At 37.8% G+C, this 25,865-nt stretch overlaps 1 protein-coding gene across 2 annotated transcripts; it reads left to right on the forward strand.

The window, feature by feature from the left end:
• Positions 1-8,682: 8,682 nt before the first annotated feature.
• Gm14590 (predicted gene 14590) lies at positions 8,683-25,599 on the forward strand. Of its 2 annotated transcripts, none has more exons than NM_001359708.1 (6): positions 8,683-8,744; positions 10,249-10,383; positions 16,329-16,454; positions 16,765-16,828; positions 22,342-22,441; positions 25,385-25,599. In NM_001359708.1, the coding sequence occupies exons 2-6, from the start codon at positions 10,275-10,277 to the stop codon at positions 25,451-25,453; spliced, it is 468 nt and encodes a 155-aa protein (NP_001346637.1). In that variant the 5' UTR covers positions 8,683-8,744; positions 10,249-10,274; the 3' UTR covers positions 25,454-25,599. The 2 variants fall into 2 exon arrangements, with proteins under 2 accessions (NP_001346637.1, NP_001346639.1); NM_001359710.1 differs by having other exon boundaries at positions 10,252-10,383.
• Positions 25,600-25,865: the final 266 nt, after the last annotated feature.

The following is a 25,865-nucleotide window of genomic DNA, read 5'->3' on the forward strand; positions in this document are numbered from 1 at the left end:
TATAGGCCGATGAGCACGTTCCCCAATGCCTTGTCCTTGTGGATTGTAAGGAAGGCCAGTCAGATGTGAAACATTCACTTGATGGCAAAATTGTTGAAACTTATTAGAAACATAAGCTGGCCCATTGTCAATTTTTTGAATTTTAGGTTTACCCCAAGCACTCCATGCCTCTAGGCAGTGCTGTATTACATGTGAAGCTTTTTCTCCTGTCAAAGTTGTGGCAAACATGATGCCTGAACAAGTATCAATTGACACATGTAAGTATTGACTTCTTCCAAAAGAAGGGATATGTGTGACATCCATTTGCCAGACATGTAATGGTCTTATACCATGTGGGGTTATTCCCACATGAGGAGTAGGCAAAAATCCACAGCAATTTTGGCATTGAATGACAATTTCCCTACCTTCCTTTCTAGTCAAATTAAATCGGTGGCGTAAAGTTTCAGCCGTCACATGAAAGCATTTATGAAATTCTGTTGCTGTTTCTAACTGTGAAGACAATGCTGCGACTATAAGCTTTGTTGCTTTATCAGCCAAATCATTTCCATTGGACATTGGACCTGGGAGGCCCGAATGTGCCCTAATATGGGTTCTGTAGACAGGATGTCTTCTATTAATTACGTCAGACTGTATTTGTTGGAAAAAGTTAGCAACTCTGCTAGAGGATATTACTAATACTGCTGCTTCAAGAATATTAACTGCATTCACCACATAAGCAGAATCAGACACAATAGTAAGAGGTCCTTGTATAATCTTTGTCAGATGTCCTCCTGCCCCTCCTTTCCATGAAAGTGCTTTCCATGACTTAATGGCAGCAGCTGAAACCTGAGCTTATGCTTTGTCTGATTAGCTGCATATGGTCCCTGACCTGTCTGCAGATCAAACATCCAATTCCTCTGATCACCTTCAAATGCAGCATTAGCCCTTGCTTACATTTGAGAGATGTCATACCATAAGACTTTCCATTCTAAATACTGCCCCATATTAGTGAGCACAGCCTTTGCCACCATTTGCCAGTCTCCGGGAGTCATGGCCAAAGTAGCAAGTCTTTCAACTTGAGACAAAGTAAAATTGGCAGTATTTCCATAATTATGGACCGACTCAGCAAGTTCTTTGATCTGTATGTGCTCCACAGACACCTGAACTTGTCCTGCATCCGCTGCCTCAAAGATAGGAAACATCTGTTGTAATTTTTGCCGCTCATCTCGAGGGATAAAAGAATCTGAGTAGAAATTTTCTGCATAAGGTCGAGGGGCGCTAGGGCCCGGAGACTGAACCATGCCCTGACTTAAACCACCATTTCCTTTTAACTTCCTCCTTTGCTTGCTATTTCTACCCTCATCAGGGTGGTATCTTTCTTCCCCATAGTGGGCTGCTTCTTCCTCTAAGTCTTCTTCCTCTGAGGAACTAAGTTCTTCACTTGAACTTGAGCTCTCAAGTCCTAAACCCTCAATTTCTTTTAACGAGTAAAGGTTCTTCCTCGCGGGGGACCCTTCCCCTACTTTTTTCTCTTTTCCCCTTTATCTTTCCTCATCTTTCTCTCTCCATTCTCCTTTTTCTCTCCCAGGGCGTCCTTACCCTTTTCTCTTTCTTCCTCGGATCCAGAATCCTTGGAAGTGTCTTGTTTCTTAAGTATACCTTTTTTTTTCTTTGAGTTCCCAATCTTTTACCTCACTTTGTTTCTGACGTGCTGTCTTGAACCTCCTCCAGCACTCCCTGTCCTGCTTTCACTATAAGGAAAAGGATAAGTGCGGCAAAAACAATTACAAAGGCTCCCATTGCCCCTTCTAATTATAGAGAAAGACCAGAACCAAACATGCCACTCAGAAATTAAAAAAAAAAAAAAAAAAAAAAAACAACCTGACTGCAGTTCTGAATCCTCCCCACAAAAGGAGGGCCTCCTCAGTGCTGGCGAGAGTAAGGCAGTTCCGGGTTTCGGCACGAATTCTCACACAGGCTATTGTCTCACCAGCAAGAACACACATGTGAGAAAACGGATCCTACTGCAGCAAATTTATTACACCACTTTCAACATGAAGAGGAAGACCCCAAGCACCAAAAAGGCGCTGCTTATATACACCTTAGTGTGGCGTGTCCACACCTGATTGGCTGCTCTCCCAGAGCCTCATCACCATGCCCCGGGATGGGCCATGACTTGGCACGAAAACATTCTCGCACATGCGCACATTGCTTGTTTACCAATTAGGCCATGCAGGCACAGCAGAAACTGCTTCCCACAAGTTGATATCTATAGAATATTTTATCCTAAAACAAAAGGATATCCCTTCTTTTCAGCACCTCATGAGACCTTCTCCAAATTTGACCATAAAATCATTCACAAACATGCCTCAACAGATATAAAAATATTGAAAAAATCCCATGCATCCTATTAGATCACCACAGACTAAGGCTAATCTTCAATAACAGTATAAATAATAGAAACCCCACATACATGTGGAAGATGAACAACAACAACCTACTCAATGATAACTAGGTCAAGGAAGAAATAAAGAAAGAAAAATTAAAGACTTTTTAGCGTTCAATGAAAATGAAGCCACAACATACCCAAACTTATGGGACACAATGAAAGCAGTGTTAAGAGGAGAACTCACAGCTTTGAATGCCTCTAAAAAGAAACTGGAGAGAGGATACAGGAGCAGCTTGACAGCATAACTAAAAGCTCTAGAACAAAAGGAAGCAAATTCACTCAAGAGGTGTAGAAGGCAGGAAATAATCAAACTCATGGCTGAATTCAACCAAGTGGAAACAAAAAGATGTATACAAAGAATCAACCAAACTTGGAGTTGGTGGTTTGAGAAAATAAACAAGATAGATAAACTCTTAGCCAGACAAACTACTGGGCACCAGGACAGTATCCAAATTAACAAAAACAAAAATGAAAAGGGAGATATACCAACAGAATCTTAGGCAATCCAAAAAATCATCAGATCCTACTACATGAGCCTATACTCAACAAAACTGGAAAATCTGGATGAATTGGATAATTATCTAGACAGCTATCAGGTACCAAATTAAATTCAGGATTAGATAAACCCTGTAAATATTCCCATAACCCCTAAAGAGATAGAAGCAGTCATTAATAGTCTTCCAAACAAAAACAGCCCAGAATCTGATGGGTTTAGTACAGAATTCTATGAGATCTTCTGATGGAAGCTGGCCTGCGGCTCACAAGAAAAGAGATACACCTGGGAGGCAAGCCAGGGCTGAAAAGAGAGGGGAAACTAGGCCGTCAAGAGAAAGAATGGAGCTCAGTCAATTTCCTGATCAAAGCTCAAATGTTTAATGGCAAATGTGCTTATAAAGTGGGAGGGGTGAGTCCCATTCCTGCCAATACTTCCTTGGAGCCTGGAACAAGCTGCAGGTGATGAGTTGCAGGATAGGGTGTCATCTCTAGAATAGTTCAGTTTTCTCACAGTAGGTAGCAGTATCATGAAGGGGAACAGCTGCAGTGGCTGAACAATACAGTGAACTAGGGAGGATAGCTCCACCCTAGGTAATATCCTTGGTGGCAGCAAGGTCAAGTTCTGACTCAGCCTGCTATAGGCTAGGGAGGTTACAATCTTCAAAGAATGTGGGGAGCCGCACTCACATTTGCCATTACAAGATGGCGCTGACAGCTGTGTTCTAAGTAGTAAATAATCTGCACATGTGCAGGGGCAGTTTTCCCGCCATGTGCTCTGCCTTTCTCGTGATGACAATTGGGCCGATGGGCTGCAGCCAATCAGGGAGTGACAAGTCCTAGGCAGAGGATAATTCTCCTTAAAAGGGACGGGGTTCTGGCACTCCCTCTCTTTGTCTCTTTCTCTTCGTCTTTTCCTCTGCTCTCTTCCTCTGCTCTCTGCCCCTCTCTCTTCATCTCTCTGCATCTCACTCTCTCTTCCTCTCTGCCTCTTTCTGCCGCACTCTTCCTCTCTTGCTCCTGAGTAAGCAATAAAGCTTTGCTGCAGAAGATTCTGGCTTGTTGCTTCTTTCCTGGCCGGTCGCGAACGCGCGTAAGAAAAGAAGACCTAGTACCAATACTCTTCAAAATATTGTGTGAAATCAAAAGATAAAGAACATTATTCAATTTGTTGTATGAAGCCAGAATTACAATTATACTCAAACCATACAAAGACCCATTGAAGAAAGGCAACTTCAGACCAATTTCCCTTATGAATATCGATGCAAAAATACTCACTAAAATTCTTGCAACCTGAATCCAAGAATACAACTAAAATATCATCCATCATGATTAAGTAGGCTTCATCCCTGTGATGCAGGGATGGTTTAATATACGGAAATCCATCAACTTAACTTACTATAGAAACAAACTAAAGACAAAAACCACATGATCATCTCCTTAGATGAAGACAAACATTTGAAAAAAAAACTACACACATTCATTTTAAAAGTCAAGGAAAGATCAGGGATTCAAGGCCCAAACCTAAACATAATAAAAGCAAGGGACAGCAGAGAGAGAGCCAGCATCAAACTAAATGGTGAGAAACTCAAAGCAATCCCACTAAAATCAGGGTCTAGACAAGGCTGCCCACTTTCTCCCTACCTATTCAATATAGTACTTGAATTCCTAGCCAGAGCAATTCGACAACAAAAGGAGATCAAGGGGATACAAATTGGAAAAGATGAAGTCAAAATATCACTACTTGCAGATGATATGATAATATATATAAGTGACCCTAAATATTTCACCAAAGAACTTCTAATCCTGATAAACAGCTTCAGTGAAGGAGATGTATATAAAATTAACTCAAACATATCAGTGGCCTTTCTCTACAAAAAGGATAAACAGGATAAGAAAGAAATTAGGGAAACAATACCCTTCAAAATAGTCAAAAATAATAAATACCTAAGTGAGAATCTAAGGAAGTGAAAAATCTGTATGACAAAAACTTCTAGTCTCTGAAGAAAAAAATTGAAGAACTCAGAAGATGGAAAGATCTCCCCTGCGCATAGATTGGCAGGATTAGTATAATAAAAATGTATATTTGCCGAAAGCAATCTACAGTTTCAATGTAATGCCTATCAAAATTCCAATTCGATATTTCAATGAGTTACAAAAGGCAATTTGAAAATTCATCTGGAATACCAAAGAAACAGTAAGATAGCAAAAACTATTCCAACAATAAAAGGTCTAGAACTGCATGGTACTGGTACAGCAACAGACAGGTAGATCAATGGTATAGAATTGAAGACTCAGAAATGAACCCACACACCTATGGTCACTTGATCTTTGACAAGGGAGCTAAAACTATGCAGTGGAAAAAAGACAGCATTTTCAACAAATGGTTCTTGCACAATTGGCAGTTATCATGTCGAAGAATGAGAACTGATCCATTCTTATCTCCTTGTACAAAGCTCAAGTCTAAATGGATCAATGACCTCCACATACAAGCAGAGACACTGAAATTTATAGAAGGAGAAAGTGTTGAAAAGCCTCAAAGATATGGGCACAGCGGAAAACTTCCTTAACTGAACAGCAATGGCTTGTGCTTAAGATCTAGAATCAAAAATGGGACCAGATAAAATTGCAAGGCTTCTGTACGGCAAAAGATACTGTCAATAGAGAAAAAAGGTCACCAACATATTGGGAAAGGATTTTTCCCAGTCCTAAATCAGATTGTGGAACTAATATCCAATATAAACAAAAATCTCAAGAAGATGGACTCCAGAAATTCAAATAACCCATTAAAAATGTGGTACAGAGCAATACCTCTCCTGGACATATATCCAGAAGATGCCCCAACAGGTAAGAAGGACACATGCTCCACTATGTTCATAGCAGCCTTATTTATAATACCAGAAGCTGGAAAGAACCTAGATGCCCCTCAACAGAGGAATGGATACAGAAAATGTGGTACATCTACACAATGGAGTACTACTCAGCTATTAAAAAGAATGAATTTATGAAATTCCTAGCCAAATGGATGGACCTGGAGGGCATCATCCTGAGTGAGGTAACACATTCACAAAGAAACTCACACAATATGTATTCACTGATAAGTGGATATTAGCCCCAAACCTAGGATACCCAAGATATAAGATATAATTTGCTAAACACATGAAACTCAAGAAGAATGAAGACTGAAGTGTGGACACTATGCCCCTCCTTAGATTTGGGAACAAAACACCCATGGAAGGAGTTACAGAGACCAAGTTTGGAGCTGAGATGAAAGGATGGACCATGTAGAGACTGCCATATCCAGGGATCCACCCCATAATCAGCATCCAAACGCTGACACCATTGCATACACTAGCAAGATTTTATTGAAAGGACCCAGATGTAGCTGTCTCTTGTGAGACTATGCCGGGGCCTAGCAAACACAGAAGTGGATGCTCACAGTCAGCTAATGGATGGATCATAGGGCTCCCAATGGAGGAGCTAGAGAAAGTAGCCAAGGAGCTAAAGGGATCTGCAACCCTATAGGTGGAACAACATTATGAACTAACCAGTACCCCGGAGCTCTTGACTCTAGCTGCATATATATCAAAAGATGGCCTAGTCGGCCATCACTGGGAAGAGAGGCCCATTGGACTTGCAAACTTTATATGCCCCAGTACAGGGGAACACCAGGGCCAAAAAGGGGGAGTGGGTGGGCAGGGGAGTGGGGGTGGGTGGATATGGGGGACTTTTGGTATAGCATTGGAAATGTAAATGAGTTAAATACCTAATAAAAAATGGAAAAAAAAAACCTTAAAAAAATGTGGTACAGAACTAAAAAAGGATTCTCGACTGAGGAATACCAAAGGGCTGAAAAGCACTTGAAAAAATGTTCAACATCCTTCACCATGCACTAGTATTTTCATGGCAGCCTTATTTATAATGGCCAGAATCTGGAAAGAACCCAGATGCCCCTCAACAGAGGACTGGATATAGAAAATGTGGTACATTTGAACAATGGAGTACTAATCAGCTATTAAAACAATGGATTTATGAAGTTCTTAGGCAAATAGATGTATCTGGAAAATTTCACCCTGAGAGAGATAATCCAATCACAAAGAAGTCACTTGAAATGAACTCACTGGTAAGTGGACATTAACCCAGAAATTTAGAATACCCAAGATACAATTTGCAAAACACAAGAAAATCAAGAAGGAAAATCAATATGTGGATACTTCATGCGTCCTTAGAATAGGGAACAAAATACCCATGGAAAGAGTTACAGAGATAAAGTTGGGAAATAAGGTGAAAGGATGGACCATCCAGAGACTACACCACCAAGGTATTCATCCCATAATTCGCCACCAAATGCAGACACTACTGACCATGCCAGCAGGATTTTGCTGAAAGGACCCTTATATAGCTGTCTCATGTGAGGAAATGCCAGTGCCTGTCAAATAAAAAGTGGATGCTCACAGTCAGCTATTGCATGGAACACAGGGCCCCCAATGGAGGAGCTAGAGAAAGCATCCAAGGAGCAGAAGGGGTCTGCAACCCTATAGGTGGAACAACAATATGAACTAATCAGTACCATCAGAGCTTGTGTCTCTAGTTTTTTATGTAGCAGAAGATGGCCCAATCGGCCAACTATGGGAAGAGAGGCTCCTATGTTTGCAAACTTTATTTGCTGCAGTACAGGGAAATGCCAGGGACAAAAAGTGGGAGTGGATGGGTAGGGGAGCAGGACAGGATTAGGGGGAAGGTATAGGGGACTTTCAGGATCGCATTTGAAATGCAAATGAAGAAAATATCTAGTAGAAAATTCTGAAAAAAATAAACAAAGAACAAAGAAACAAAATGAAAAGGAATGCCCCTCACAAGAAAACTGGACAAGTTATGACATAGGACAAAAGGGGTAAAAGAGAAATATGCAAATTAAAAAATATATCATTATGTGTGTTTGTTTGTGTATGTGTGTGTGTCTGTGTGTGTGTGTGTGTGTGTGTATGTGTGTTGGGTTAACATAAATTTAAACACACCACATGTATGTCCTGTACCTGAAGAGGCCAGAGGAGTGCAAATAAGTGCAAAAAACAGTGGTTGGAAAAATGACTCAGCTGTTAAAAGCACCTGTTCTATGCAGGTGACCAGGCACAAAGCATCCACATAGTGGCTCACAATTTATGCACAGCTAAAGTTTCAGAAAATCAGTGCACACTTCCAGCCTCTGTAGGCAACAGAGTAATAAGTGAGAGAGAGGGCCTGCAGGGCCTAGCACACTCTTGTAATCAAGCTCAGTACCAGGAAGGTGGAGACAGGATGGTATCAGAATTATAGGGGATCTGGATGCTCCATTCTGATCGCTTAGGACAGAATATCCACGTGTGGTGTGCTTATGTACATGCCGAAAAAGTCCACACACATTAAATGTTATGAACATAAATAAATAGAAAACAAAATTGCATACAAGAGCCTCTACAGTTGAAATAAAGTAGTGCCATTTGCAGTGTTTCATATGTTTCACATGTATTCAAGTTTGTTCAAGTTTTTCAAGTCTGTAAGGGCTTATACATGTAGAAATTGTCTTAAAGCCAGTAGTAACTCATTCCCACCTCCTGAAAACTCCCTTAGAAGTGATGGTGTCTGGTACTCCATGTACGCATGTGCAGGGTATATTCAGCCAATCAGCGCAGTCCCTGGGTGAGACCTATTTTCTCCAGCTGGCATCACAAAGGGTCCTCAGAATCCTCTGTCCGGGCATCGTTGCTGACAACGGTTTTTTTACCATTGAGGAGCTGAGCGTGGAAGGGTGCAGTTGTGAAGGTGTTCACCTCTGAGATAACCTGTAAGTGATAATCGGCTCTGGTCAGGGTTGTTGGACAGTTAATCAAGGTGTGACAGGGCATCTCAGGCCCAGGAGGCCACTCTGTGGGGAAAAGCCTCCTCATCGCCATTTCTATGGCTTCTGAGGGTAAAATGAAGGTGGACTACTGTATTCATGGCAGAGGATTGAACAGCCCAGGGCCTTAGAGAATTGTGAACCCTAGGAGGACACAATCTTGGGTCCCCGGGATAGGATCAGAGAGCTGGCTGCAGGACTGGCGGTCAAGGGAGCAGGGAGCCATTGGGTGAGGAGCCTTGGCACTTGTCCTGTGTGCTGTCCTAGAACCGTTAGAAACACACTGAGGATTCCTCCCTCTTCATTGTTTTCTCTATGGTGTGTTCCTTTGGTACAGACTGTATGGAAATTGCAGACAGGGAAGTGGCATAGGAAGAATGAAAGTAAAGAAGAAGAGGAGACATTGAAAGAGTTTAATAAGTAATCTGGGATGGATTCAGACCAAAGATTCTCCTATTTCAATCGCCCATGTATTGGGATTAAAGACTTGGACCACCAAGTTCAGCTTTTTCTCTCAATTTTAGTTCCGTAGGATGGGATCTTCCTTTGTAGCTCAGGCTGGCCTGGCTTGGGCTGGCTTTGAACTTGCAATCTATAGATGTTTGAAATCCTGGGCTTCCCCCAATCCCTAATTTCTCCAATATAAGAATTTTCTGTGTGGGTGGCAGTGGTGAGTGTTTGTTGTAGACTGAGCATTGGGGTTTCTTGACATGGATATATAATTACCATGTTCATTATCTTTCTGCATAGTACTGTGATTTTACTTTAATACTGAGATACACTGAGAAACAGAATTGGTGATGTATTGTTTAAAAAGAATCTTTGGGGGATAGTATCAAAATTCAGATGCCTCAAAGGTTACATGCAAACACGTTTTGCTCATTGTTTTGGTGGGAAGGGGAGGACTCACATATTAAAGGCTAGCCTGTTTTTGCCTTTTTAAAACTGAGAAATGGCAGATTGTTAACTTTGGTTCTAAAGAAGGTTTTTAAATAACTAAGTTAAGTAAGTTAAAGAAGATTTTAAAACAAATTTGCGAGGGAGAAGGACATGATAAATGGGATACATGGAGGAAACCGAAAGGGGAAGCACACACACACACACACACACACACACACACACACACACACACACACACACACATATATATATATACATTCATACATATAAATATATATATACATATATACACACACACATATATATATATATGTCACCATATTGAATATATATACGTATATATATGTCACCATATGGAATATGTATATAAAATGCTCTGATAAAGACAAATTATTAAAAATATAACTGTTATAAAACAAAAGAAACAATCTTTCATTGAGCTAAGATAATTATTTGACCTTTTGACATGTTTAACTATTAAAATGATACCTTTGGATTCAGATAACTAATTTTTTTCTTTTTTCCTTTTTATTTTATTTTTTTAACTAAGAAGACATCTGAGTGCTTAAGAGAAAAATGGCTCTTAAGAAACTGTGGGCGATACCAAAGGACGGTTACTTATTACTTCTTGACTATGATGATGAAGACGATGACATAAATTTTTTGGAGGAGGCTCATTCTGAAGGTCTAGTATATCCAGTGTTGGGTATTGTGTCCTGCAGATATTTAGACTTTAAGTTAGTCACCTGAAATTGAAGAATTCTTTGCTAAGAGTTTTCATATACTTCCTTTCTAATTTTACCTATATCTATATATTCCTATACCTGAGTTTTAGCAGCACATATACTTACTCTTAGCGCTGTAGTCACAATATGTTTAGAAACAATAACTAGCTATGATTTTACCCCAGGAAAAGACCTGATGTTTTTCCTATATGTTAGCAGAAAGGGTGTTTATTTTATAAAACCTGCAAATAAATTATTTCATTCCTTTTTTTCTATCATATATTTTCTTTATTTACATTTCAAATATTATTCCCTTTTCTATTTTCCTTTTGAAAATCCCCTCTCCTCTCCCCTCTCCCCCTGCTCTCCGCCATACCCACTCACACTTCCTGGCCTAGGCATTCCCTAATTCTGGGGCATAGGACATTTACAGGACCAAGGGTCTCTTTTCCCATTGATAACTGACTAGGCCATCCTCTCCTACATAGGCAAGTGGTATGGTAAGTCCCACCATCTGTTTTATTTGATTGGAGATATATTCCCATGGAACTCTGGGGGTACTGGTCAGTTCATATTGTTGTTCCTCCTATGGGGCTGCAAATCCCTCATGTTCCTTGGGTACTTTCTCTAGGTCCATCATTGGGGACACTGTGCTCAGTCCAATGGATGTCTGTGATCATCCACTTCTGTATTTGTCAGGCACTGGCAGAGCCTCTCAGGAGACAGCTATATCAGTCTCCTGTCCACACGCTCTTGTTGGCATCTTCAATAGTGTCTGGCTTTGGTGTTGGTTTATGGGATTGATCCCCTAGTGAGCCAGTCTCTGGATTCCTTCAGTCTCAGCTCAAATCTTTGTCTCTGTAACTCCTGCCATTGGTATTTTCCCCATTTTAAGAAGGAAAAATATATCCATACTTTGGTCTTCTTTCTTCTTGAGTTTCATGGGTTTTGAAGATTGTATCTTGGTTATTCTGAGCTTCTGGGATAATATCCACATAGCAGTGAGTGCATATCATGTGTGTTCTTTTGTGATTGGGTTATCTCACTTAGGAAGATATCATCCAGATGCATTCATTTGTCTAAGAATTTCATGAATTCATTATTTTTAATGGCTATGCAGTAATTCATTATGTAAATGTACCATATTTTCTGTATCCCTTCCTCTGAAGAGGGACATCTGGGTTCTTTTCAGCTACTTGCTACTATAAATAAGGCTGCTATGAACATACTGAAGCATGGGTCATTATAACAAGTTGGAATATCTTCTGGAAATATGCCCAGGAGGAATATTGCTGAATCTTCCAGTAGAACTCTGTCAAATTTTCTGAGGAAACACCAGACTGCTTTCCAGAGTGGTTGTAACAGCTTGCAATCCCACCAGCAATGGAAGAGTGTTCTTCTTTCACCACATTATCACCAGCATGTGCTGTCATCTGAGCTTTAGATCTTAGCCATTCTGACTCGTGTGATGTGGAATCTCACGGTTATTTTGACTTACACTTCCCTGATAATTAAGGATGTTGAACATTTTTAGGTGTTTCTCAGCCATTCAGAATTCCTTACTTGAGGATTCTTTGCTTAGTTCTGTCCCAAATTTTTAATAGGGTTATTTGATTTTCAGGAGTCCAGCTTCTTGATATATATATATATATTGGATATTAGTCCCCTATCTGATTTAGTATTGGTAAAGATTTTTTCCCATCTCTTGGTTGCTGTTTTGTCCTATTGTCAGTGTCCTTTGTCTTACAGAAGCTTTGCAATTTTATAAGGTCAAATTTGTCTAATCTTAATCTTATAACACAATCTATTGCTGTTCTGCTCAGGAATTTCCCCCCTGTGCCCATATCTTCGAAGCTCTTCCCCACTTACTCCTCTATAAGTTTCAGTGTCTCTGGTTTTATGTGGAGTTCCTTGATCCACTTGGATTTGACCTTAGTACAAAGAGATAGAAATGGATCAATTCACATTATTCTACATGATAACCATTAGTTGTGCCAGCACCATTTGTTGAAAATGATGTTTTTTTTTTCCACTGGATGGTTTTAGCTCCCTTGTCAAAGTCAAGTGACCATAGGTGTGTGGGTTCATTTCTGTGTCTTTGATTCTATTCCATTGGTCGACTTGTCTGTTGCCATACAAGTACCATCCAGTTTTTATCACAATTGTTCTGTAGTACAACTTTAGGTCAGGCATGATGATTCCACCAGAGGTTCTTTTACTGTTGAGAATAGTTTTTGTTGTCCTAGGTGTTTTTTTTTTTTTTTTTTTTTTTTTTTTTTTTTTTTTTTTTTTTAATCCAGATGAGTTTGCAAATATCTCTTTCTAACTCAGTTAAGAATTATGTTAGAATTTTGATGGGGATTGCATTGAATCTGTAGATTGCTTTCCACAAGATAGCCATTTTTAGTACATCAATCCTGCGAATTCCTGAGCATGGGAGATCTTTCCATCTTCTGAGGTCTTTGATTTCTTTCTTCAGAGACTTACAGTTTTTTTCATACAGATCTTTCACTTCCTCACTTAGAGTCACATCAAAGTTTTTTATATTATTTGTGACTATTGTGAACGGTGTTGTTTCCCTAATTTCTTTTTCATCTTCTTTATCCTTTGAGTGTAGAAAGGCCACTGATAAGTTTGAGTTAACTTTATATTCAGCTACTGCACTGAAGTTGTTTATCAGATTTAGGATTTCTCTGGTGTAATTTTTATGGTCTCTGATACATGCTATCATATCTTCTGGATATACGATATTTTGACTTCTTCCTTTCCAATTCGAATCCCCTTGATCTCCTTTTTGTTTTCAAATTTCTCTGGCTAGGACTTCAAGTACTATAGTGGATAAGTAGGCAGAAAGGGGGCAGCCTTGTTTAGTCCCTGATTTTTGTGGGATTGCTTCAAGTTTCTAACCATTTATTTTGATGTAGGCTACAGGTTTGTTCTCTATTGCTTTTATTATGTTTAGTTATGGGCCTTGACTTCCTGATCTTTCCTGGACTTCTATTATGACTGGGTGATGTATTTTGTCAAATGCTTTCTCATCATCTAATGAGATGATCATGATTTTTTTTCTTGGAGTTTGTTTCTATTTTGGATAAAGTTGATGGATTTCCATATATTAAGCCACCCCTGCATCACAGGGATGAAGTGTACTTGATTATGATGGATGATCATTTTGATATATTCTTTGATTCGGTTTACAAAGCTTTTATTGAGTATTTTTGCATCAATATTCAGTCACTTACAATCACTTTAAAAATTCAGGCTGCAGCCCAGTGCTGAGTAGGTAGAAACAGCTAGCTGGCTAGCCAGGCTAGATACATTGGTGAGCTGCAGATTCAGAGAGACTCTGTCTCAAGATTTAAGTTGGGTCAGGCAGTGGTGGCACATGCATTTAATCCCAGCATTTGGGAGGCAGAATCAGGGGGGCAGGGGGATTTCTGAGTTTGAGGCCACTCTGGTCTACAGGGTGAGTTCCAGGACAACCAGGGCTACACAGTGAAACCCTGTCTCAAAAAAACAAATATATATATATATATATATATATATATATATATATATATATATATATATATATATATATATATATATATATATATATATATATATATATATATATATATATAATGTGTGTGTGTGTGTGTGTGTGTGTGTGTGTGTGTGTGTGTGTATGTAAGTTGGAATATGATTGAGAATACAGAGGATGTCCATTTCTAGACTCCATATGCAAACATATACTAAAATGTATACACATCATTTTTGCTCAATCTCTTTTTATGATTTACACAATCCATTAAAATTATGGTGTTTTTTTTCTTCTTTTTATGGAAATACACAATATTAGGAAAGTGTCATGTTTTTATAATGTCCACTGTATAGTAAAAATAAACACCTATCAAGAGAAATGATCCAGCATACCCTAAAACATGCACAAGACAGGGATGGAAAGATGGCTTAGAAATTAAGAGCACTTGTTGCTCTTGGAGAGAACAAAGGTTTAGTTCCTAGGACCCACATAATGGCGCACAGCCATTTGTAATTCTAGAACCAGGGGATTTGGCATCCTGTTCTAGTTTCTATGAGCACAAAACATGCATGTTGAACAAATACAAACATGCACAATCACGTTAGTTTAATAATAAAACAAATCAGAATTGCACACAACAGCCCCTTCGACTGAAACAAAGTAGGAGAGTCTTCTTTGGGGTTCATTTTATTTTATCTTTCAAGTTAGAATTGCAACCTTTGAAAAAGGAAGGCTTCTGGGTAGCAGTGGCAGCTAAAATACTAGCTCTTTTTTGCTAGTTCAATGACAGATGTCTGATAGAGCCTATATCACATTGAGTACGCATGTGCAATCACAGCCAATCAGCAAGGGTCATGTCTGAGATTGTTTTCCCACTGTCCAAACCCTGTTACCAGTATGCTTTGTGGTGGCTACCAAGACTAGTTCTTGAGGAAGCATGGTAGGGAGAAGTCTCTGTGGAGGTTGTCAGTGACCTGTTGAAAGTTGGTTAATTATGGTTCAGCTGTGGGTCAAGGTGGGGTGAAGGTGTTGGGGCAGAGGTGTTACTTCAGGAGTAAGGAGAGGAGGTGAGCCTTACTGGACCCTGGATTATACCACTTCTGGGTTCACAATCGACTTTACCCACCTAGACCTCTGTGGAGAAAAACAGAGAAATTCGCTAAGGGCAGGAGTTTAAACAGACAGCACCTAGCAGAAAGCAGGAAGTCCAGGGATTTGGAGACCCTGAAAGTCTTTTTGGGGCCTGGGGATGTGAGGTGTGAGTAAACTGGAGGTCGATTAGTGGTGGAAACAGACTAGAACATTTTCTGTGTTGTTGCTGCTGCTGCCTGCCAGGAATTCATGAAAAACAAACTGAAGACCAGTCTTCATTGTCCTCTACCTGGTATTGAAAGTCCAGATTGCCGACATTTGTATATATAGGCCGCAAACTGCCTCCAAAACCAGAGGCTCCTCTCAGCCTGAGAAGTTCTGGGTCTTCAGACATAATTCAGGCCAGGCTGTGTTTATTTATGCATTGTTTTGGTTTAGGGAAGTGAACTCTAACTTTGTATCTCAGGAGTGTCAGAAACCTCATGTGCAGCTTGGACTTGCCTTGAAACTGAAGTCCTCAGCCTTACAAATGTACTGGGGCCTGAGGGAACATGCCTGCTTTATTTTTTTTTAATTTTATTTTCATTGTTGAAGATTGAAACCAGAGTTTCTTGCTGTAGCAGTAAAATATATGTCCAGCCAGGCAGAACTTTATAATTTACATTTGCTTTAGATTTGTATTGCAATGAAAAAGATTGAGGAACTTGCTTGTGATAATAAGAACTATGATTTTATTTGGAGATTGAAATGCAGACAAAGTTGCTTAATTTTATCAAAAACCTGCAGGAATCGGACCAAAATGCAGATCCTCCTATGATTAGATATAAACCAAATTGAAGTCACAGTTAAAGCCACCATAGCGTTTTTGTGTGTGTGTGTGAGAAAGAGAGAGAGAGAGAGAGAGAGAGAGAGAGAGAGAGAGAGAGAGAGAGAGTTTTTAAACTGAAAAATAACAACCTCTTAGTCCTTTATAGTAAGGAAGCCCAAGATACTTTATTCAACTTAAATAATTCTTTGTAAAAATTTGTATATATTAAAGACAAGGTTAATAATGGCTATTTTTGAAGGCAACTATTGTGTTCCATATTCAAATACTAAAGTCTTTTGGATTAAATAAGAGGGTAATAGAAATATGGTTTTATCTTTAAACCCTTCATGCAATTATGAAGTACTGTTTTTATAAAAATCATTCCTTAATGTTATTTTATATTTCAATTTTATTAGTTTAAATATTTTTTTGGATTCAAATGGCTTGAGAAAATTTATTTATTCATTTTTATTTTAATTCAGAAAACGTAAGTTTCTCAGAGGAATGGCAGCGTTTTGCAAGTTCTGTAGAGACACCAATAGAAAACAGGAATTTGTTAAGTGGTGAACAGCAAGATGGGAATGCTTCAAAATTGGATCTTATGGAAGGTACCAGATATTTAATGTTGTGCATTGATGTTACACTTCCTTTTTTTCTCAGTTATTCTAATTAGGCTTGTAAAGGAGATCGAAAATCTCATATTGTATCTCTTGTCTTTAAACACAACATGTAAATAAAGAACTTAAAACATATTTTAGATGACAATTAGACATTACTTCATTTTGTTTAAGTTCTAGACAAATAATAGATCTGTTTGAAACCTAATGTTGGCACTATGCCTGAATGATCACAAAGTATTTCATTAAAATTTGCAAAATAAAATAATTGTTTTAATATCATGTTTTATTATCAACCCAGAACAGAATCCAGTAACTCATGATGATGAGAATGAAATTCCTGAAGAAATCGTTGGAGATACACGGTAATATGTTCAAACTTATTATTTCCTTCTTAGTGTAAGTACTTCCAGAAAATTTTAATTGATTGTATAGCAAGTAATCTGTATTAATAATTGGAATGTGATGTATATTACAAACAATGTTTCCGTAAGATTAATCTGTAATTTGAGTGGTTTTCTTGGAGGGTATAGTGCTGTGGGTCAAATTCTCATCATCCTGCTTGTAGGACAAAAGCTGAGCCATCAAACTGTATCCCCATCATCCTTAATTTTTAGAACTTGAATTACTTCACAGATATCCAGTACAAAATATTCTGGGAAAATTTGAAGGAACATTTTAGATATATAATTTGTTTGAAACTATATAGTATTAACATAATTTACATATTAGGAAATATTAGTTAATATACTATATTATATCTTAATGAGTTATTCCTATTTTTGTAATAATTTTTATTTTAATTCATTTTTATTTTTATTAGATATTATCTTTATTTGCTTTTCAAGTAATAGCCCTTTCTTGGTTTCACCCCAGAAACTCCCTATTCCATTACACCTCTCTGTGCTTCTATGAGGGTTTTTCCCACCCACCCACTCCCACCTCCCCACACTTGTATTTGCCTACACTGGGACATCGAACCTTCACAGGACCAAGGACCTCTCCTCCCACTGATGTCTGACTAGGCCATCCTCTGCTATATATGCAGCTGGAGCCATGGGACCCCATCTTTGGTTGGTGGCTTAGTCCCTGGGTGCTCTGGGGGTGGTCTGGTTCTTTCATATTGTAGTTCTTCCTATAAGATTGCAAACCCCTTCAGCTCCTTCAGTCCTTCCTCTAACTGTTCCACTGGGGACCCTATGATTGGTCTGATGGTTGGCTATGAGCATCAGCCTCTTTTCTCTGAAAGAGCCTCTCAGGAGACAACATTATTAGGCTCCTGTCAGCAAGTACTTGTTGGCATCCACAATCGTGACTGGGTTTGTGTTCTGTCTGTGTATGGAATGAATCTACATGTTAGGCAGATTCTAGATGGTCATTCCTTCAGTCTCTGCTCTGTATTTTGTCTCCATATTTTTCCCAGGTTTATATAGTTCCCCATTCTAAGAAGGACTGAAACACCCACACTTTATTTTTCTTTCTTCCTGAGCTTCATGTTCTGTTAATTACATTTTGGGTATTCTGAGCATTTAGGCTAATATCCACTTATCAGTGAGTGCATGCCATGTTTGTCCTTTTGGGATTGGGTTACTTCACACAGGATGATATATTTTAGATCCATCCATTTGCCTGTGAATTTCATGAAGTCATTGTCTCTGTACCATTACCATACATTTTTCTCACTATTTCTCTATAATACAGCTTGAGGTCAGGGATGGTTCCGCCTGAACTTCTTTTATTGTTGAGAATATTTTTTTATATCCTGGAATTTTGTTATTCCAAATGATTTTTCAAATTCCTCTTTATATCTCAATGAAGAATTTAGATTCAATTTTGATGGAGATTGCATTGAATCTATAGATTGCTTTTGGCAAGATGGCCATTTTTACTGAATTAATTGTGCCAACCTATGATCATGGGAGATCTTTCCATCTTCTGAGATTTTCAATTTCTATTTTCAGAGACATGAAGTTCTTGTCATACAGATCTTTCGCTTGCTTGGTTCGAGTCACACCAAGGTTTTATAGTTTGTGACTATTGTGAAGGGTGTTGTTTCCATAAATTCTTTTTCAGCCTGTTTATCCTTTGATTAGAGGAAAGCTACTGATTGGTTTGAGTTAATTTTATATCTAGCCACTTTGCTGAATTTCTTACTGCTTTTAACAGTCTATCTTTCTTTATTGCATTTGTTGTTCTGATTATTATGTTTGGGGAATGATTTCTTTTCTGGTCCAGTTTATTTGGACTTCTAATATGTTCATGTGCATCACTTTCTTTAGATTTGGGAAGTTTTCTTCTATAATTTTGTTGAAGATATTTGCTGGCCCTTTGACTTGTGAATCTTCTCTCTCGTCTATACCTATTTTCCTTAGGATTTGTCTTCTCATTTTGTCCTGGATTTCCTTGATGTTTTGGGTTAGGAGATGTTTGCATTTTCCATTTTCTTAGACTGTTGTGCCAATGTTTTCTATAGTATCTTCTGTACCTGAGATTCTCTATTCTATCTCTTGTATTCTGTTCGAGATGCTTGCATCTATTTCTCCTAAGTTTTTTTTTTTTCTTTCTTTCTCCAGTTTCATCTCTTTGTGATTTTTTATTACCTCTATTTCCATTTTTAGATACTAAATGGATTTTGTTCTATTCCTTCACTGTTTTATAGTGTTTTCCTTCATTCTTTAAGGGAATTTTGTGTTTACTCTTTAAGGGCTTCTAGCTGTTTACCTGTGTTCCCTGTATTTCTTTAAGTAAACTATTTTTGTTCTTAAAGAACTCTATCATCATCTTGAGATGTGATTTTGAATCTGAATCTTTCTTTTCCAATATGTTGGGCTATCCAGGACTTGCTGCTGTGGCCAAACTGTGTTCTGATCATGCCAACTAGTCTTGGTTTCTATTGCTTATATTCTTGTGCTTACCTCTCACCATCTCATTTTCTTTGGTACTACTTTCCCTTGCAGTCTCTGACTGGAGCTTCTCCCTCCTGTAACCCTGGTTGTGACAGAACTCATCAGAGTCCAGCTGTCTCTGGGATCCAGGGATCCTGGGATCCTGATATGCTGGGTATGTCTAAGCTCGTGGAAGTCAAGCTGCCTCTTGGATCCTCAAACCCTGGTATAACCAATCTCCTGAGATCCTGTGTCAGAGCTCCGGGGAGTGAAGATTTTTCTTGGTGTTGCAAGATTTGGTGGGGTGCCAAGTCACTAGTTTTTCTCTGGACACAGATGCAAGCTGCAAGGAACCCATGCCTCTGTCTGGGAGGGTGTTTTTCTTTCCCTGGTTTATGTGGGGGGTGTCAGATACACAGGGTGTTGGGCAAGATGTTGTGCCCTCAGCTGTGATCTTCTGTCAGAACTGGAGTGTCCCTTGGTTTGTCTGATCTCCGTGGAGTCATGCTTCTTTTGTGATCCTGTGATCTTGGGCATTTCAGATACCCGAGAGTTGAGCTCCTTCTGGGTGTTTTAAGAGTGGGTACAAAGGCAGTACCCCAGGTCTGATCCAGCTATAGTTTCAGACCAATAGGGAACCATGCCACTGCCAAGGCAAGAATGCCTGTGTCCCTGGATCCTTTGGGACTGAGTTACTCCAGATGTTGGGGATGCATCTGGCAAGGTAGGAGTTCCTGTGTCCCTGGATCCTTGGGGACTCAGTTACTTCTGATGTTAAAGCCATTCTTGTGATCTTGGGAGTACTAGAGCACCTGGGAGTTGAGTTTCCTGTTGGTATTGTGAGACTAGGTGCAGAGTCAGCACACAAAGTCTACCCATGACACAGACTCTTGCAAATATTTTTGATTTAGCCCCATGGACTTATTTTTTTCTATGGTATAGAGGTGAAAATGGTGCTTTTTGAAGAGGTGTGACATTAATGAAACTTCATTTTTATTTTATTTTTTTGCATGTTTGTGTCTGTGGTACATGTATACATATGTGGAGGGCAGAGGAGATTGTTGGCTGTTGCTCTTTTACTTTCTACCTTATTCCCTTAAGACATGTTCTGTCACTGAACATGCAGCTAGACAAGCAGCCAGCAAGTCCTAGGAATTCTCACTCTGCATACCACAGTGCTGCTATTGTAAAAGCAACCATTAATGGTGGCTTTTGTAGATGGGTAGTAGATTCAAACTTGCGAACCTCCTCCTTTCAGAGTAAACCCTCTTAACTTCTGTGGCATCTTTGTAACTGCTTTACAGGGATTTTTAGGGGAACAAAAATGATGTAAACATTTTTATTGTTCCATGTATTCAAAGCTAAGTGATATGTATACAAATTCTATACATGCAACAGTTTTTATGTGACCCAGTGTTAATTTTATATTAAGTCATTTTCTTTTCTAGGACTCCTCTGTGCTTCTGTCTTTATATGGCACAGTGCAAAAAAAAATTCTTTAATGAAACCCTTATTCCTTTTCTTAAAATTTCATTTTATGGGTATGTTTGTTTTCCTTGCATGTGTGTATGCTCACAGCTTGTATGTCTGGTAACTGAGGAGACCAGATGAAGGCATTGAATCCCCTGGAACTGGAGTTATAGGTTGTGAGCAAACTTAGAGGTGCTGGGAATCTAATCTCAGATCTATGGAAGGGAACCAGTGCTCTTAACTGATGAATCATCTCTCCAATCCCCTCACTGCTTTTTTGTTTTTGTTTTTGTTTTTTTGTCTTGTTTTTGTTTTTTTTAAAAGAATTACATAACTGAAAGTAAAGACAACTTTACTAACCAGTGAGAGATTGATACTCAGATCTCAAATAATCTGTTTTAAATTATATATTTTTGAATGTTACATGAGCTTTCTTAGAAGACAATAATTTGTCTTTGAGATATGGTCTCACCATGTAGTTCAAGCTGGCCTGAATTTTGCCATGTAACCTACGTTGTCCTATACACTGGACATATCCTGCTTAAGATTCCTAAACTAGGATCATAGACCCAAAACTTCCTCCATGACTTAGGAAACAATGTTCTTAATACCTATTTTTTAGACTTATTTATGTGTATTAGTGTTTTGCTTGCAGGCATATATGTGCAGCACATATATGCCTGTTTCCCATAGATATCAGATGATTATTTCAGTTACCTTGGACCTGGAGTCACATAAAGAGAACACACATGGAAACTTATATCAAAGATTCTTTCAAAGGAAGCAACCAGAAGTTAGGACAACTTTGGCAAATGAACAAAAGGGAGAGGTAGAGATGTTAGTTTTGTAGGGTCACACTTGTATAGTTTTAAAAATTATATGTGGCTGAAGTTTAAAAAAAAGTCATGTCTGAGCCTTTAGTAAAAATGTGTGACTTTGATTTTGTCTAAGCATTTAACCTTATAACTTCATGCCTTGAAGGAAACTAAATCTAACTCTTAGAAGTCTGTGAAAATTATTATTTTCTACTTTAAGTAGCTGTTAATGAGATTTTAAATTTTGATTAACAATCATTGTGGAAACAAAGAAATCTTGCACAAAATCTTAGAAATGTAATTTCTGGTTTATTATGTTTAACAATATGGAAAAGGATCAATTACATATGCAGACAATTGGTATATTTTAATTGACTTATGTTTTGCACAAATTCTTAACTGAATCAATATAGGAAAATAAATTAGACCTTATATTTGGTAGAAAATAATGAAAAAATACTTTGAAATACAGTCAATTTTCTAAAATAAGATATATATGTATTAGAACGTATTTAATTTTGAAAAGCTAGAACATAAAATAAGACTTCTCTGATAATCTTTTAGGGAAAATTCTATGCTGATTTCCCATTAGATAACTTTATACTGCTTTTTTTCTTTTTTACTATGAAATGGTCAATTTAATTTGTTTTAAATGTTCTTTTTCATATTGGTTTGAAATATGATTGATATCATTACTTTGCTTTACAGGGAGATGATCAACAACAAGTCGTGTGAGCAGTATAAAACTACATTTCAGAAGTTTGATATGGATGTCCAGAATTTCAATGAACAGCAAGAAAAATCAGTGGTTTGTATCATAACTACCTTTATAATTAACCTAGTATAACTATGTATCATGTAGGAATAGAGAAACTAGCCTTGTGTTGGGCACACAAAACATAATCAAGTTTCATTATCTATCTTTGGCTCTGTTCTAGTCCTACTGAGTTGTAAACCAGAGAGATATGGTCACATACTATATAAATGAAAACCACTAGGCACTTTATGGTAGACCAGATCTTAAATTTTCAAGAGGCAGACATTTGCTGAAGGATGAAGAGAGGATTACCAGTTTCTACAAAAGGAAGCAAAATATGTCAGCCTCAGGTACAGTCGAAAAGAGAGAGAAAGCTTTCTTACTGGTGTCATCTGGACTCTGTTATTAATATTAGAAAACCAAATCAAACTGGAAAATCAGTTCTCACAATCCTAAACTTAGTACAAATTTACTAACAACAGTGGATGGAAACAACCTTTCTCAACAGCCCTGGCAGAATATTCCTGTGAAAGAATATCACTAACTATTTTAAATCATCTCTCGATTAATGTACCAATTACTGTAGTCATCACATGGTTTCCAAGTAAGATCTGAGATGATGACCATAGTAACTAAATTTTATTTGATTGGTTAATAGTTTGGGAAGTATTCAATTTGAAATGAACAGGAGATCCATTCCTACCTGAAAAGCCATTTTCAAAAAAAAAAAAAAAGCCAAAATGAAAGTTCATTGGGTGGTGAGTATTTCATAACCACCAAACTCAGATTTCGTTCAGAGATAAGAAGATTCCCAGAGCTTCGTAGCCACCAGATGTAGCCGACCTTATGAGTCAGTTCAGAAAAGAGATAGGGACTAAAGATAGAAAATAAATAAATACTCCAATTGAAGGCAATTTTTAAACCTTGAACTCTGGATAAAATTTCAGGGGGTGTGCTCATCTGTGTAAATGAGGAGTCTAAAGACAGACCCCCAGAGTATTTCAATACTTGTAATTCTGCATGGGGCGGAGGTGAGAGGGAACTAGTAAAGGAACATAATAATTGGTAGAAAGAAAACTATAATGAGTGAAAGAAAACTTTTAAGGAAGAAAAGATCAGTAACTGTGTCATATGCTACTAATAGGCAAAATAAGATAAATTTGCAGGGCTGGAAGATGGTTTAGTAGGTAATCTTTTTCACTGTAGGCATGGAGACCCGAGCTTATATTCCCTGCATAGGCATGAACACACAAACCACCGACACTATCAGCAACAACAACAAATTAGCAAAACTAAAAACAAACTACCACAAAAATGAAAGTTCATTGGGTGGTGAGTATTTCATAACCACCAACTCAGATTTCGTTCAGAGATAAGAAGATTCCCAGAGTTTCGTAGCCACCAGGTGTAGCCTAATGGATGAGCTCTAGGTTCAATGAGACACTTTCTCCCAACAGTGGGGTTCAACCAAAGAAGACACCCAATTTTAATCCGTTGTCTCATTATATCTAAATGTGCAGGTTTTTTAAGATAAACTTCACAAAGTGGAGGTCATTGTACTTAATCAGGATGATTTGAGTGGAAATGTGAGGTACAAAGCTGATCACAGTGAATAAAGAAAAAAAAAAGGAATGTAGTAGCCCAGGGAGAAAAAGAGTAAAGGGCTTGTCTTAAGTTTTTAAAAAATGCAAATTACCATGGTTGTGTGCTAAGATAAAGAGTACAAAGAGAAATTTGTATTAGTACTTCGCTGTATTACTGAGATTGGAACTTAGAGAAAACCAATCTACCACCAAACTTTGTCCACAGACATTTTTTAGGCTTTATTTTGAGGAAGGGTATCTTTAATTGATCAAGACTGTTCATGATCTTGTGATCATTCTAACTCAAACTTTATAAAAGTTAGTTGTATAGGCATTACACTGACAGCAAGCAAGAGTCATATATTTAAAATAACAGTTACAATTGATGAAATTCTTGAGAATAGTTGAGACAAGTGAAGACATTGGGCTTAGTAAAGAACAAGTATAAGGCATCCTTAAGAAAGGAAGAGAAAGTAGAAGACATGGCACATACAATTTAGGTGGAGGGTAGATACAGAGATGAGGTAGTGAACCACCTCCTGGGATTGCTTCTGCTATTAATTAAAAGGAGGCCATCTTATGGTAAAAGCATTAACATTACCTAGAGTTAAACTTCCCGGGCTAGGATTTTACCAAGTTCATGTTTACATCATGCATTCATATAAACATAACAACTTGGGAGGCAAAGGCCAATATGTGTAGCATGGCAAACCCTTTTTATAAAAAAGAATGTTACCCCACAATTTGTAGTATAAATTCATTTAATGTTACTGTAAAAATATAAGTATATTTATTCATAATATTTGTTAAAGTGTTAAATCAGGTGGAAAACTATTCCTTTTAAGTTTCATATGGAATTATGTTTGCTCATGTAACATTTTAGTATTGGAGATACATTAAATGGCTGACTGTTAGTCTAGCGTTCATGCTGCATGGTAGTAACAACAAAATTAACAGAATTGTTATAGTAATGTTTTCTTTTTACATTTGGAGAACAATTATAAAAAAGAAGAACAAGCATTAAAACTGTCCAAATGTAGTCAGAGCCACTTCTTGGAAGCAATTAAAGACATGCATAAGAGGTACTTGAAGGTATTTTGCTCATGGTCCATAAAATGTCCTTAGGAAACTAAATATGTTTTGGGAATCATAAAGTTTAACTACTTACTATTTTCAATTGTTTCTGTCTGAATTGACTGATATTATCTGTAACATCCTTATGGCTTTCTAGGAATTATTCAAGACCTGAAATCATCAATTGGGAGTTTGACCTCAGATGTACCTTATAGTTTATTAACACTATAATTATCCTGCTTAACTAAACATAGCACGTCTAGATATCATTTACACAGAATCTTTCATATTTGTATCCTTGGGAGCTTGTTTAGTAACAAGTGCTTTTCTTTTTTAGGGTTTGATGAACTTGGAGACCAACAACTCCGATATGCTTTTTGATGTAGATGGTGAATTGAGAAAATGAATGTCTGTGTTTAAAAGAGACATCATGAAGCATACTCTGAAGTACTCATCTACATTCCCATCTTGAGACTAATGAAGCATGCAAATTTTTCACTTGATAGTACATTTCTAAGCAAATAAAAAATCCGCTAACTTTTTGTCTCTTATGAAACAGAGTTTGAAAGTCTCTTTAATCCTTGTATTTCTGATGATTCTAAGAAGGAAGTTAAACCCTACTGATGTGATTATAAAGATAAGTAGGTGGTATACATTTAGAGACATAATAGAACTCCATTATTTTTAAACATCTTTAATTGTTTTTTTCTTTAAGGTTAAGATATTTTTATATTAAATTCCAAACAAAATCCATATAAATGAGTGAGTGGCAAATAGTCCTTTTGTACGGAACTTCCACACACTAATGTAGTGAATTC

This window comes from Mus musculus, chromosome X (assembly GCF_000001635.26).
Source record: "Mus musculus strain C57BL/6J chromosome X, GRCm38.p6 C57BL/6J".
Lineage (NCBI taxonomy): Eukaryota > Metazoa > Chordata > Mammalia > Rodentia > Muridae > Mus > Mus musculus.